The following is a 14,696-nucleotide window of genomic DNA, read 5'->3' on the forward strand; positions in this document are numbered from 1 at the left end:
CATTGAAAGGCATTAAAGGATCTATAACATCTAGAGAGAATGGAAAGAAGTAATTTTGAACCTTGCACCACTCTAACCCTTGAAACTATATGGCCATATTTGGAAGGACAGGACTTTTCCAATAAACGAAAGTTGGGTAAAGCAAGACCACCCCAAATCTTAAGGAAATATCAATCCTAGGAAACGAAGGAGTCATAGGACTAAATTTGAATGAATAATTTGCAAACTTTGACCAACAGCAAAATATACTGGTGCCACTGTCTTTCACATTCAGATGGAACTGGTTGATGAGTCATGCGGTGTGAATTTTCTTAAAATGAGTAGTCTCTGGTGAAGTAGGTCAGCAAGTGAGTGGAAGTACATTGGTTTGTGGGACACAAATTTAGATTGATGAAGAAGTACTTAAGTGAAGAGAATGTCCAACCTGTATGCTATGGATGATGGGGCTACATAAAGCTATGTCACCTGGCTGCCACTGAAAAGATTGAAGGCAAGTTATGGCTCTGACCTTCAAGTCAGGCACCCCTCCTCAACCAAGCCCCATGGAATGGTCCCCCATTCAGGCCCAACTGCCCCACCCCTCCCCCACTGCAGTGTCTTGAGCCCAACATTCTGAGATTTAAATTCAAACTCTCCCTCCTCCATTTTGATCCTGAGAATCTGTGTGAACAGTCCACTCTCTGGATCCTGCTCCTGAAGTTTTCTGTGGTTTCACTTATTGGCAGCAGTGGCCTTTGGTCCAAGGAACAAGGATGACTTCAGAAGGAGGTAAGCCTGTGAATATGGTGTAGGAGAGAGAGTGAGAAAGATAGAGATACACAGGATTCAAGGTGGACACACTCAGTGGAAGCACCATGTTTGGGAGTAAGTAAGGAAAGCTTTGGGCTCCCTGGACATACATATGAATAGTAAGGGAAGCCCAAATGATGCTGAGAGTCTCTGGGAGGGTGTCTATGCAGGTGGTTCAAGATGACTCAAGTGACCATTTTATGTAGGGACAGGGTAAGACTGCAGGCACACTGACTTTGTGTCTGTGTGTGAGTGAGGGAAACAGAGAAATTTGTCTTCTGGTTATAGGGAACCTTGGGGCTGAGGGGAGATTTTGGTGGTTGAATAGGGAGGACCCAGAAATGCTTAGCCCTCTTTCATTTCCTCTCTTCCATGATGACTTTCTAAGTATTTTGTTGGGAGTGGTGGAACTCACATGCACATCTCAAGACAAATGGTCTGACCCTGAAACATTATCAGAGAATTTTTATGCCCACTTCTGCCATGAAATGCCTGGTCCAGAGCGGAATCTGAAATCACTAACTGCCACAGTTAGAGGTTCTCTGTCCCTGAAGCCTAGGTGCTCTCTTCAGGGATCCTCAGAGCAGGAAAAAAACCTGGATTTCAGCCTAGTCATGATTTGAGTTGATTTGGAAATTCTCTCATGGGGGAGTTCATTCTAACTCTGGACAAAATCTCTTGGTGCAGCCCCTGTCAGATTTTTACTGTGAAGTAGAGTTTTGTTGAAGTTTGAATTTCAAATCCTTCCTTCATAGATGAGGAATATAAGTGTATGTGTATGTGTGGGTGTGCTTGTGTGTGTGTGTGTGTGTTTGTGCTATGCAAGTGCACTGGTGTGAGAAGGTGGTTTATTGTGAAAGGTCTATGAGAGATGTTTTCTCAGAAAGCAGACCAAGGGTACTAGAAATAAAGCCACTTTCTGTAGAAGGAGGAACCATGGGGATAGTTGTGTTGACCATGATATACACACGCTGATAGGCCTCTTCGAGGCAAAGCTCTACCTGAGTTCCTTCGTGAGCTTGGATGCTTGCAGACAATATTGTCTCTCTTGGCATCAGCCTGATGCCTGAAGTTTAGTGTGTCCTTAGCATCATCCCCAAGCTCAAGTGAAAATAAACTGCAGCTCCAGAAACGTTGGAAAACTTCTGAGGAATCAGACCAGTACACTCTCTGAATTACATACTGCTAATATTCTTGTAACTTATAGAAATGCAGGACACTCTCAGCATTTGACAGTCCCCTGTCCTTGGAAGGGAACTTCTGAGGTGGCAGCATGTCTGAATTCACAGTGCTGAGAGCAATGAGTCATTGGAGTCTTGGGTACTTCCTGAAGAAAATATACCCAAGAGTCTCTTTCCATGTCTGTCAGGGAGTCAAGAGGTTCTGCACTGAAACCCAAAGTGAGACTGAAGAGGAAATACACAAGTAGTTAAATGCCAGTGGCACAAAACCTTTGGAAGCCAATCACAAATGCTAAGTCCTTGGGTCCAAGGCCAGTCACTGTTAGTAAGATGGTGGAGGTCTTTTTTCCACACAGGCATATGTGCATGGGAAAAATGTCTGATGGGTGTGTAGGACAGAGGACAGAGGTGTCCAGGCTCTCAGTGCAGCCAACATAGATCCCTCTCCAAGTATACATGTGTCCTAGGCCCTGATGAACACCTGAGCTCGAGGTGAAGGATCCACTGAGTCAGAGGCTCAGTGCTGAGACAGTGCCCAGTGCCCTGTTTGAAGGCATAGAGCCTTCAGTTGTGAGAGATGAGACTAAGGGACATCACAGCGAGTAGAGAGGAACATGAGCCCCTTCCCCCTGCACATTCCTCACTCTCATCCTTCTTTTCCTCTGTCTCCACAGCCTCTCCTTCGCTGCTCCCAGATAGAATCCTGAACATGGGTGTGTCTGACTCACCTTTCAGGTTTATGCCCCTCCTCATTCCCCAGCCTGTCCAGCAGCCACCCTGGAAAATGATGCAGTTGACCCCACTGGAGACCTCGGTCCCTCATTATGGCAGCCCTCTGGTGTTGTCACCTTTGCCCACGAGGCCCCTAGTGACAGGAGCTGCAGGCCATGGCCCCAGAAACCCTGAGCCTGGCAAGGAGGTCATCATACAGACTATACCTGAATTGGAGCTTATGTCATCAGCCCAGAAACAACATGTAATTCTAACAAAGGCTACACAAAACTGGGGTGCTACAGAGCCTCTACCAGGCGCTGCTTGTTATCCTGCATCCCTGGTCTTAACATACACTTTGAAGAAAACCTCAATGCCCACCACAGCCTCTAGTGTCAGCCAGGCTGCCCAAGGGGGGTGGGGTCCTCAAGCTGCACCTCCAGTGCTTCAAGTGGGCCACATTGTCCTCCCATCCAAAGGTGGGCCCCAGAATCTGTGGATACCAGAGAACATTGGAATGGCCCCTGCCCAGAACAAAGGCCCCCTTGAGGAACCCTGCAGCCCTCCAAGTGTATACCAGAACTTCAGGCGCTGGCAGTGCTACAAGCCCCTGGCCCAACCCTACATACCTCAGACGCCAGACATGGAAGCCCTTGCCTGCTTTCTCATGTGAGTTCTTTGGAGCCTTATGCTCTTGGAAGCTTCTCTGGAGGGGCCAGAGAGGAATCCCCGGGGAAGGTCTCTGGGACAGCTGGAGGAAGGACCAAAAACCAGCCCACAGAAACCAGAAACCAGTCCACAGAGACTGCACTCACAGGAGTCACCTCTAGTTTATCAGGGCCTTAGGAGCTGTGTCCACACAGGCCAGTATGCAGAGACCAGCCTCACTATCCACACATCTTGAGAAATGCCATCAGAGTGGTTCTAGGCATAGTATCCTTATTGATCAAGTCATGTCCTAAATGTCTAACTGGGGTCTAGGCCCATCCTGTGGGATTGAGGAAACGTTCTCTATTCTTATGGCAACATCATAGCACAGAGGTGTAATGATCAGAGAGGCCTACCTGTGCCTTGAGCTAGGGGTGGCGGTGGGGTCTCTCAAAGCACCTCTCCCAGGTGAGGAAAGACAGAAGCAGGACAAGTAATGCGGACTGTGGAAGAATGAGTCCAATGTGGAGGGAGGAACAAACTGTCAGAGGCTCATTGCACAGGAGAGGAGGTAGATATGGCTTGGGTCTGACACTGACCTGAATGTGATATTCCAGACCAGTCCTGCGCTCGCTGGCCCGCTTGAGGCCCACCATGACCCTAGAGGAAGGCATAGGAAGGGCCATGTGGGAGTGGCAGCAAACCAACAACTATGAGCACATGGTTTTCTACGACATGGCTGCAAAGTAAGTCTGGCCTTGGGCTCCAGTTGGGGTGTTGCAGGTCTGGGACCAGTGGGCCACTACCCAGGCATCTCTGTGGCGGTCTGAGCACAGGGGTTCTAAAGCCCCAGGAGGCCCTTCCATTCAGAAGCTTTTTCCTCCCTGTAGACAGGGCTTTCTCTGTCCCAACCATGGATGCTGAACATGGCAGCTCCTGGTCTGGCCTTGAACCTTCCAAGGCAGATGGATTCACTGACTCAGAGAGAATGGGGGCCCGAATCATCCCAATCTCTCACTTCTGTAGCTGGGTTGTGAGCACCCTCGATCCCTTGAACTCTGTCTGCATGTGGACTGCACTCAAGCCAGTTGGACTTGTCTCAGAGGGACCTGTATTCCCCCACTCCAGGTTCATGGAGTTTGAGGCAGAGGAGGAGATGCAGGCACTCAAGCTGCAGTGTAAGAATGGGGCCCAGGGCCTGCCGGCCCCAAACAACACAAAGCCTGAGTCTCAGGAGGCTCTGGCCCCAGCGATGGGCCAGCAACCAGGTAGGACCTTGACCCAAAGGGAAAGGTCCCAGGGCATGACAAGGCCTCTGTGAGACTGTCCTTTCGTAGAAGCCCTTGGTCTTCAGACACTCCACAAACTGGTTCCTCTTGTCTCCCACCCTGTCAGTCCCTCACACAGTCCCCTGAGAAGATGGTAGAAGCCCTGAAGACTCTCCGTCCCATCCAAACACTGAGGGTTTCCTCACCGCTCCTCTTGGCATGGCGGTCAGGGGTTTTGAAAGCCCTCAGGGGCCATGTTCCCAACACTATCATCAGTGCTATGCTGTTCTTTTGTGAAGGAAACAGGGTCTCTCTCTCGCCCTGCTTCCTTCCTTCTCCTCAGCCTGTGTCCGCAAGAATGCTGGTCTCCAGGCCCTGGCAGCTTACTCCAAAACAAAGAAAGTTCACCGGCTCCCCAGGACCCAGGACCCTTTTGAGGACCCCCCTGATCCTGTGCAGGGGTACCTGGATATGATGGACGAGCTCCTGAAGGCCCCAACACAGGAGGTGGCAGGGAAGGAGAAGGAGCAGGACCAGGAGGATGAGCCCTGGTCTGACCCGGATTTGCTGAGCTACCTGGACAAACTGTGCTCCCAGGAGGATTTTGTCACCAAGGTGGCTATTAGGGTCATGGAAGCGTTGAGATGGTCCAGGCATATGGAATTACCCTGTGTTCCCTGTGTTTTAGCTGATTGTACATGCCAGTGTGTTTGTGTGTGTGTGTTTGTGTGTGTGTGTGTGTGTGTGTGTGTGAGAGAGAGAGAGAGAGAGAGAGAGAGAGAGAGAGAGAGAGAGAGAGAGTGTTAGAAAGACTAATACACATGGATGTGCATACTTGGGATAAATTTTCTGCTCCTTTAGTGATCCTCAACCCACTCCCTTTTACTCAGGTGGAGGCAATCATTCACCCCCAGTTCCAGGCATATCTGCTCTCCCAAGATCCCCAGTTACATTTCTCAGCCCTAGAAGAGAAGCTGGAAGAGGTGGCAGGACTGACGCCCTCACAGGTGAGGGCCAAAGGGCCTTGATGATGACACAGGGAGGGACACCCCTAAGCCTAATAGGGAAACCAGCAGGGGTTCAGGGAAAGTGCAGACAAAGGAATAAGTGTTAGTGAAGTTGCCTAGATGCAGAAATTGTATGATCAGTGGTGAGAAGTCGAATGTGGTATGAGATAAGCGGAAGGGAGGAGAGCTTAGAGCTGAGACAAAAGTGGAGCCCTAGCAGGAAGAGAAGAGCACTCAGAGAGGAACCCCAGTTAATGCTGTGCCCCCGCCTAAGTCCAGGCAAGGGGTATCACATTGAGACTTCAGGGAGAGGAGCATGTGGACATGGGGGTGAAGGGCCTTAAGGGCATCAGACCAAGGGTGTGGTCTGGCCTCAAAGCTTCAGGGTCACTCCATTTCTCCATGCCCTGCACCCCAATCTCTCTTCTTCCTTTACCCCAGCTGGTGGAAAAACGGCTGCTGGGCCCCAAGGACAATGGGGCCAAGAAAACTGGTCCCCCACACCATGTGACCTTCAAGAAAACGAGGTTTCCTGATAGTGTAGCTGGCTCCGGCACCCCAACACCCACTCAGGGCCACAGGCCTGGCTCCAGCACTGCAGCCTGCACCTCCAAGACTGACTGTGGATGCGCATCAAGACCTGAACTAGCAGAGACCCCTGTGCTGGGACCTGAAGCCTCTGCGCTCGACCAAAGCACCTGTCCAAACCTTTTTCTCCCTACGGTGGACAACAAGGCCACTTTCATTCTGGGACAGGCCCCCCCTAGTGGGGAGATGCCTGGGCCAACAGAGCAATCCAATGAGAAGGAGGAGGAGCTGTCCAGCCTGGCCTTCCTCCAGACATCTCAGCCCAGCCTGCTGCCATGGGGTTTGTCAGAGAGTTCTAGAAGTGGAGGCTTGGACTTTCTCTTTCGCATCTTCTGACTTTGGATTCAACAGCAACGACAGTTGTGAGAAGCACAGTTGTGAGAAGCACGCCCCAACAGCAAACTAGTATGGTAAATGCCCTTTGGATGGATCCAGTGACATCGATCCAATTGATGGCTAATCTATTTGCTTTTAATTCACTATTATCAGGTCAAGAATCACAGGGGGGATCGGAACAGTGAGGTAAGTGGTAAGGTGTCTGCCTTGCCTGCTCTAGCCTAGCACGGACCATAGTTCAATCCCCTGGCGTCCCGTATTTACCCCCAAGCCAGGAGTAATATCTGAACGCATAGCCAAAAGGAACCCCTGAGCATCACTGGGTGTGGCCCCATCACCAAAAAAATAATAAGCACAGGGGTCTGTTTTCAGGCCAAACAGACCCAGGGTGTGGGTAAGGTCAGAGGTGTGTTGGGAGCATGGCAGTGTGAGGCTGCAGTGGCTCTCAATGTGGACACTGAATCCCAGAGACACCTAGGCCACTCCATGGGAGCAGTGCTGGTATGTCTGCTGCTGCTCATGGCACTGCCAGTCCCTGTGTAGAGCAGGCTGCTCCCAGCATGACTGGGAGGAAGTCCCCCCCACCCCTTCAGAGAAAAGCACTCTAAAGACCTGGCAGTTGGCATGGGGAGCTGCTTGCCAGGTGAGCAGACAGGATCTATTTGGGCCAGCTTGCAATGTGACTGAGACCAAATGCCTTTTTTTCTTTCTCTCAGGTCTCCACAGCAATCTATGGAGCAGAACTGCATCCACAGTTGAGCCCGAAAAACCAGCCCCTTTCGTGGTTCTGTGGGAGCAACTGCCCCTTGGACAATGCAGTAGCACCTGTGGGGAGGATGGAGAGCACCAGAGCCACTGATCAGGTCTAAATGAGTTGAGTCACAGGCTACATCCAGGCAGGGACACAGGAAGGTCTCCCAGAGTTTTCTTGAGGCCCCTGGCACCAGGGAGACCCTGGTCCTGAGTCAGGGAATAGGAGGCCACACAGACCACATAGTCCACCGTTCCTCCCTGAGACAGTGGGAGGTTCAGGCACACACATGTCTGATGTCTGAGTCTGCATGGACTGGGACTGGCTTAGTCCCAGTGGGAGGTCGAGGCAGGTCCTGAGACCTAGTCTTCTGAGATGTGGCTGTTACACATTATAACACCCAGCTCCCACCTACTTTTTCTCAGGGGCCACTGTCTGTTGTTCAGGTTGCTGCTTCTAGACACAGACAGTGACATCATAGGCAAGCCCCCTGCCCTCTCCTGGCCCTAATATCTCATGAGAATGGCAAGAGAGACTGTCATGAGGGTAGACCCTGTTGAGAAGGTGATGCTGGGTTTGTCACCTCAGTGTGTGGAAAGCCCAAGGTGATGGAGAAGATCTGGAGGAGTCAGGATGCCAAAGAAGGTCAGTGGCTGTGTTTGGCTTGTCTTCAGTACTTGAGCATGCATCACTGTGGAGTGATGCCCGTCAATCCCTAGCGGGTGAGTTCCACTGCTCACTGCTTCAACAAGTGAGTTCCTCCTCAGAATCTCAGCAGAGGGTTTGACAGGCAGGAGGAATAAATGGATTATTGTTCTGGGTCCACAAGATTTGTACTAGGCTGTAATGTGGCCTCCTTAAGTCTTTTGCCTTTGACCTAAGTCTCCTCCACCTGCTCAGACCTTCTTCTACTTACACCCCATTGCTGTACGTTTCCCCCAGCAGAGATAAGCCTGGAGATCAAGTGTCCACCCTGGCATCGTCCCAGGGCATTGTCAACTCTCTCTTTGCCACCTCACAGCTGGTTTTCCTCAGATCCCTGCATTGCTGGCTATCAGAGGCTCAAATCAGGCACACCTGCAGGAGTAGAGACTGGTAATTCCTCTCCGTTCTGCAAATGTGTGGACCAAGGTCTTTGCTCACCAAATGTTCGTTGTTTGGGCTGTCTGGACAGTTGTTGGCAGCTCCTGAACTTGGGGAACAATATGGCTGCTCAGGGCACTGCTTCCTGTCACATCAGGGTCTGACTGGGTCCCAGGAGATCTGGAGAGGAGAATAACCAGGAGCTGGCACTTTGGTGCCTTCTAGCTAGGAGTCCAGAGGACCATAAACACCTGGTCTATGCCACATTCCTCCTGAGCCCCATAGGTTGGGGTGGTCTGAGCCCCCTAATGTCTCTCTGCAGAGTTAGTGGTGAAGGTCCCCACTGGGTGAGCAGGGCTGGTTCCAAATACAAGGAAGGGGATGTCAGATGGGCCTGACAGTTCAAGTAGATCTGATTCAAGTAGATCAAGTGGATCAAGTAGTACAGGACAAGAACTTGGGGATGTGCAGTTTGGAGAGCTCTTTTCAGATGAATGAGTGAGAAGGTGGGATCTTTCTTCCCTTGTGTACAGGACACAGGACAGTCTGCAGTCATGGTCTCATTTGAAATGTTTTTGTGAGGCCTTCAAACAGGTGAGTGGCAAGAAACAACTGAGTGAAAGGAAGTTCTTAAGAGGAGTTGGTCCACAGGAGGGTCATAGGGAATGGTGGGAAGTGCCAAGTTAGAGCTGACATAAAGCCAGGGTTCTGCATGTGCACAATGAAGCTCAGGATGGTGTAAGTCAGTGGCGGGTTCCTGCCTTCCTTTGAGCCTCGCCTTCCATTTTGGTGTGTGCTGAGTTTGTGCTTCTAATTTCCCCAAGATCCTAGAGAGGGGGCTCCTGACTGAAAGGGGTGGATGGTGGCCAGTTTCCTTAGGAGAAGCTCGTGCTGGCACACTCACAATATGCTGACTGTCATCCTTTCTCCTGTAGAAAGTCTCAAGCTCCAGAGGGTTACTAGGTACTTATGGACAATAGCCGGCTCTACCAAGACACCCAGCGCAGCAAAATGGTGGCCATGAGCCACATTAGCATCCATCCAGATTTTGAGAGCTTCGCCATTCTGCAAATGACATAGCCATGTCCATTTGCACCAGCCAATGTGCTTCACTTCCTCCGTCATCTTTACCTGCCTGCCTCCCAAATCCTGGCCTGTACCAGCCTCTGGACACACCTAGTTGGGGAACTGGCTGGGGGAAACTCTCTGAAGACCGTGAGGTGCTCTGGGCAAAGAGACTTGGATGGTGTGGGGTAGGAGATTGGAACTCCTGGCTAATCTGCCAGGATCTAGCAGGGAGCCAGTGAACCTGGTCCCTCTGTGCCTTATTTCCAGAGCTCTTGACTCCTCATTCTTCTCAAAAGGAAAGCTTCAAAAGTATCCACGTTGAACACACTGTCATGCTGAATCCCTTGACTTTTCAATATCTCCCAGCACACTGTCCTGCTCTATAAAGGCAGAGAAAGGTGGGGTGGGCGCATTATCTCCTTCCCTGATCGGACTCCCTCTCTGTCTCTCTCTGTCTCTGTCTCTCAATCTCTCTCAATCTCTGTCTCTCTGTCTCTCTCTTTCTCTCTGTCTCTTTCTCTCGTGCTCTATCTCTCGCTCAATCTTGCCAGAGACCTCAATACTGAACCCTTGCCTGCCTGCCTGGGCTCCTCACTCTATCTGAGGGGAACTAGGATGAAGCCCTGAGCACAATGATCTACCCTCAATACAAAAACACACACATACAAATAAACTGACAAGCTAACATTGACAAGCTAATAAAGAGCCTCAGGCCTTTATTCCATGTGAAGCACCCCAGTACCTTATTTGGGGAGGGGGGATGCACCTGGCATTGCTCAGGGGTTAATCGTGATTCTGAAATGAGAAATTGCTTCTAGAAGTTTCCAAAGATGAAATGTCATGCCGGGGATCTGACCCAAGCACCCTACATGCAAGTCAATTGCCCTATCCACCTTGCTCTTGTGTGTGTGTGTGTGTGTGTGTGTGTGTGTGTGTGTGTGTGTGTGTGAGCGTGTCAGCAGCAAGTTTATTTTACTTTTATTTTTGTACTTTCACCAACACCCTTTTTATTTGATTGAATGTTCTCAGTGCTGCGTTATCGCTCTGGCCCCTCTTTTACCAATATTTAAGTGGAAAAGATTACAGGTTTCCACTGATGCTATTTGTCACATATGGATTTTATTATGTTAAAGCATCTTCTTTCAATTCCAAATTCATTGATAATTTCCATCAAAATATTTTGTGCATTGTTAAATGCATTTCTTTTTTTTTCTTTTTTTTTTTGGGGGGGGGCCCACACCCGGCGGTGCTCAGGGGTTTCTCCTGGTTGTCTGCTCAGAAAGAGCTCCTGGCAGGCACGGGGGACCATATGGGACACCGGGATTCGAACCAACTACCTTTGGTCCTTGAATGGCTGCTTGCAAGGCAAACGCCGCTGTGCTATCTCTCCGGGCCTTAAATGTATTTCTGTATTTAATAATATAGACAAGTAATTTTTTTACTTCCATATTTTTTATACCCATTACTTCCTTCAGGTGCTTCTTTCTATCCCACAGAGAGAGTTCATTCTGTATATCTCAATCTCTGGCTGCCTTCACCCAGTATGATTCCCTCCAGTTCCAAACATGCAGTGGCAAATTGCATGATACCATCTTTTCTTAAGGCCAAGTTAGTATTCCGTTGTGTATATATTCCAGAGTTTCTTTATCTAGTCATCTGTTCTTAGATTTTAGGATTATTCCCAGACCTAGGTTACTGTTGAAAGTGTTGGAATGAACATTTGAGTGTACACATTTTTCTGAGTATAGTTTTGGACCATTGGGTTAGCTGCCTAAAAATGAGATTGCTAAGGTAGAACTTTTTGCTTTGAGGTTCTTTCTTAAGTAAAGATCAAGGGAGATTTCCCCTTTCTTCAAAATCAGTGCAACTCTAAGTAATAACATAGTAAATCAAAACTTGGTTTTCCAGACTGCAACAGATGAAAGCAACAGAAAGGAGATTGGAATGTCTATGGAGTGATAGGATAGTAAACAACATATCTCGGTGGCTACAGTTATCAATGTCTCTTTTCACTATTATCTAGCCATATAGGAAAAAAACTACTATAATGAGTCAATAACTTATCCTTAAATGTCAACATTTTTTTGAGAGGGGCACACCTAACTTTGCTTGGAACTTACTCCTGGTTCTGCATTCTTGGCAGGACTCGGGAGACTATATATGAATGCCAGGTATCAAATCCAGGGGGTTCCATTCAATAGTGTTTTGACTTTAATTTCTTTTTTTTGGTTTTCGGTTTTTGGGCCACACCTGGTGACACTCGGGGTTACTCCTGGCTCTACACTCAGAAATCGCTCCAGGCTGGGGGGACCATATGAGAAGCAGGGATTGACCCAGGTCCATCCTGGGTCAGCCACATGCAAGGCAAACGCCCTACCACTGTGCTACTGCTCCGGCTCGACATTAGTTTCTTTTTAAAAAAAAACAATGTGTACATTTCCAAACCATGTTGTCAAGTACAGATTTATCTAATACACTTCTACTACGTCTGCTTAGCAATTATTCGTAAACAAATAGTTTTATTGACATTTTTATCATTTAACCTTTTTATATTTTCTTTTCTTTTTCTGTACCATTAATAGTGAGCATCTAATTGAAATTAATGAGTTGGCTTTTTTTAAGCAATATGCTGCAATCAAGTGTATCTGTTTTTACATGTATAGACATACATACATACATACATCTTTAATGTCTTCATTTTTTTATTGAATTTTGTTTGATGAATTCAAGTTTCTTTAGTAATTTCATTACTTTTGTTTTATGACTACACACATCAATGGTCAGGGGAAAATGCTGGTTCTGCATTCAGCATTTATTACTGGCAGAACTCAGGGGATTGTATGGGATACTGAGGACTGATCTCAAGTATGTACAAGCAAGAGTCCCAACAGCTATACTATCTCTCCATTTCTCTTTAGTAATTTAGTTACACCACTATGTATTTTTATTGTAACTAACTATTTACCAGTAACTAAAATGAAATTTTCCTAAATATTAAAAATAATTAGTATTTATTCCTTCTTTAAGCAAAATAGAAAGATTTACATGTTAACATTGTAGAGCAAACTCTTCCATGTTGTGTCTGTCATACATATATATACTATAATGCAATATAATTTTCATAGATTCAACGATATTGAATTATCGACTCTCAACTAAGCAAGAAAGGGCCTCAACCCTCTACCTTTGAGTTGGGAGTCAGTATCCTTGGGCATGGGTTGGCAAGGGTTCTTCCCAGGCCTTCATTATTCAGCAATTTCACCAGTTGTGTTATGAGGTGAAAGTGTGGCATGCTTACATTGGTCCCTACTTCTGAGCTCAGTTTCTCGTTTGTCCCTTTTTTCCTCAGGGTCCAGCTTCTTCCCCCGGAGTCTGATTCACTCAGCATCCTATACGTCTGGCTGGTGCAATGTCTGCCTAGAGAGTGAGACCAGAGCACTTGACAGTGACCCGGGATTTACCCAGAGAAGTAGAGCAGAGATAGAAGTGAGAGCAAGCTCCCAACAAAAGAAATGTAAACCCCTTCCTTACACCTATATTCATTGCAGCACTATTTACCATAGCAAGACTCTGGAAACAACCAAGATGCCATTCAACAGACGAATGGCTAAAGAAACTGTGGTACATGTACACAATGGAATATTATGCAGCTGTCAGGAGAGATGAAGTCATGACATTTTCCTATACATGGATGTACACGGAATTTATTATGCTGATTGAAATAAGTCAGAGAGAGAGAAAAACTCAGAATGGTCTCACTCATCTATGGGTTTTAAGAAAAATGAAAGACATTCTTGCAATAATAATTTTCAGACACAAAAGAGAAAAGAGCTGGAAGTTCCAGCTCACCTCAGGAAGCTCACCACAAAGAGTGATGAGTTTAGTTAAAGAAATAACTACATTTTGAACTGTCCTAATAATGAGAATGTATGAGGGAAATGGAGAGCCTATTTAGAGTACAGGCGGGGGTTGGGTGGGGAGGAGGGAGACCTGGGACATTGGTGATGGGAATGTTGCACTGGTGATGGGTGGTGTTCTTTACATGACTGAAACCCAAACACAATCATGTATGTAATCAAGGTGTTTAAATAAAAAAAAAGAAAGAAAGAAAGAAATGTAAGCCTGACCCTACCTCTGAACCACATAAGAGGCAGCCTCACCTGCATGGTCAATAACCTTATGTGTGGACCAGAAGAATGCAAGGTTTTTCTAAAAGACATCTCCTTATCACCAGGTGAGAGACCTGAGGAGGATGATAATGGCTAGCAGAAGGTGAGGAATGGGGTAATGGAGGCTTTAGGGAAAACAATGAGGTTAACAACACTTTTAAGTGATTTAATAGATGCAAATGCAAAATCTTTACCTCAGTGACTCATCATACCCTAGGTAGCATCTCTTAATCTGCAAGTCAGAAATTGAGTACCCCAAAGAGAAGTTTCAGAACACCAACCCAAACATGAATGTGGATCTGGAATGGGAACATTTCCTTTCCCTCCATGGAAGGACTTGGGAAAATAAATTAGTCATCATTTTCCTAGCTGGGGAGGAAAAGAATTTGACAAGTGAGAAAAGAGAGACACTTGGAGTTGGAATGCTGGTCTTCCCCAGAACAAGCTTTACCCTGGATAGGCTGGGCATTAAAAGCATGATAGATAACTAGGGCTTCTTGCGTGAATAAATTTATGGAAGGATGTTTAGAGCACAATTGAGTGTGTAAGGCTGATTTCAACCCTGCTCTGGGCATTTTGAGCACTGTGAAGTTTCTAAGATATCTTCTTACATTTCTTCTTTCAGCCTGTGGGGTCACTCCAGGGATTAAAAATGAAGGAATGGGGGCCGGGCGGTGGCACTAAAGGTAAGGTGCCTGCCTTGACTGCGCTAGCCTCGGACGGACCGCGGTTCGATTCCCCGGCGTCCCATATGGTCCCCCAAGCCAGGAGCGACTTCTGAGCGTATAGCCAGGAGTAACCCCTGAGCGTCACCGGGTGTGGCCCAAAAAACCAAAAAAAAAAAAAAAAAATGAAGGAATGTTCAAAAGGAGTCTCAGAACCTGGTTTCTTTTAATAATGTATCTCATATTTCCTTAAGTGAAGAATAGGACATGAGGATGTAAAACCATGTTAATTGATGTCAGCTGCCTCATCTTCCTTTGATCTCCTAAATACTCTGTTCTAATGGACTTTCATATAAAGTTTCTACCTAATTATTATGCAGTCACTCAGGATTCAACTTTCTCACTGGTCTGCCTGCTTACTGTACAATACAC

General features: G+C 47.4%; 1 protein-coding gene across 1 annotated transcript; it reads left to right on the forward strand.

The window, feature by feature from the left end:
- Positions 1–752: 752 nt before the first annotated feature.
- Positions 753–6,528, forward strand: LOC126011913 (NUT family member 2G-like). The gene is made up of 7 exons (XM_049775669.1): positions 753–768; positions 2,645–3,350; positions 3,947–4,075; positions 4,458–4,597; positions 4,941–5,212; positions 5,488–5,604; positions 6,046–6,528. The coding sequence occupies exons 1-7, from the start codon at positions 753–755 to the stop codon at positions 6,526–6,528; spliced, it is 1,863 nt and encodes a 620-aa protein (XP_049631626.1).
- Positions 6,529–14,696: the final 8,168 nt, after the last annotated feature.

The sequence above is a fragment of the Suncus etruscus genome, chromosome 6 (assembly GCF_024139225.1).
Source record: "Suncus etruscus isolate mSunEtr1 chromosome 6, mSunEtr1.pri.cur, whole genome shotgun sequence".
NCBI lineage: Eukaryota > Metazoa > Chordata > Mammalia > Eulipotyphla > Soricidae > Suncus > Suncus etruscus.

Bases quoted from the DNA above. Each gene is read 5' to 3' on its own strand.
- LOC126011913 (XM_049775669.1), top strand. The intron at 3,351-3,946 runs GTGAGTTCTTTG...GTGATATTCCAG, and splicing joins GCCCTTGCCTGCTTTCTCAT to ACCAGTCCTGCGCTCGCTGG. The intron at 5,213-5,487 runs GTGGCTATTAGG...CCTTTTACTCAG, and splicing joins AGGAGGATTTTGTCACCAAG to GTGGAGGCAATCATTCACCC.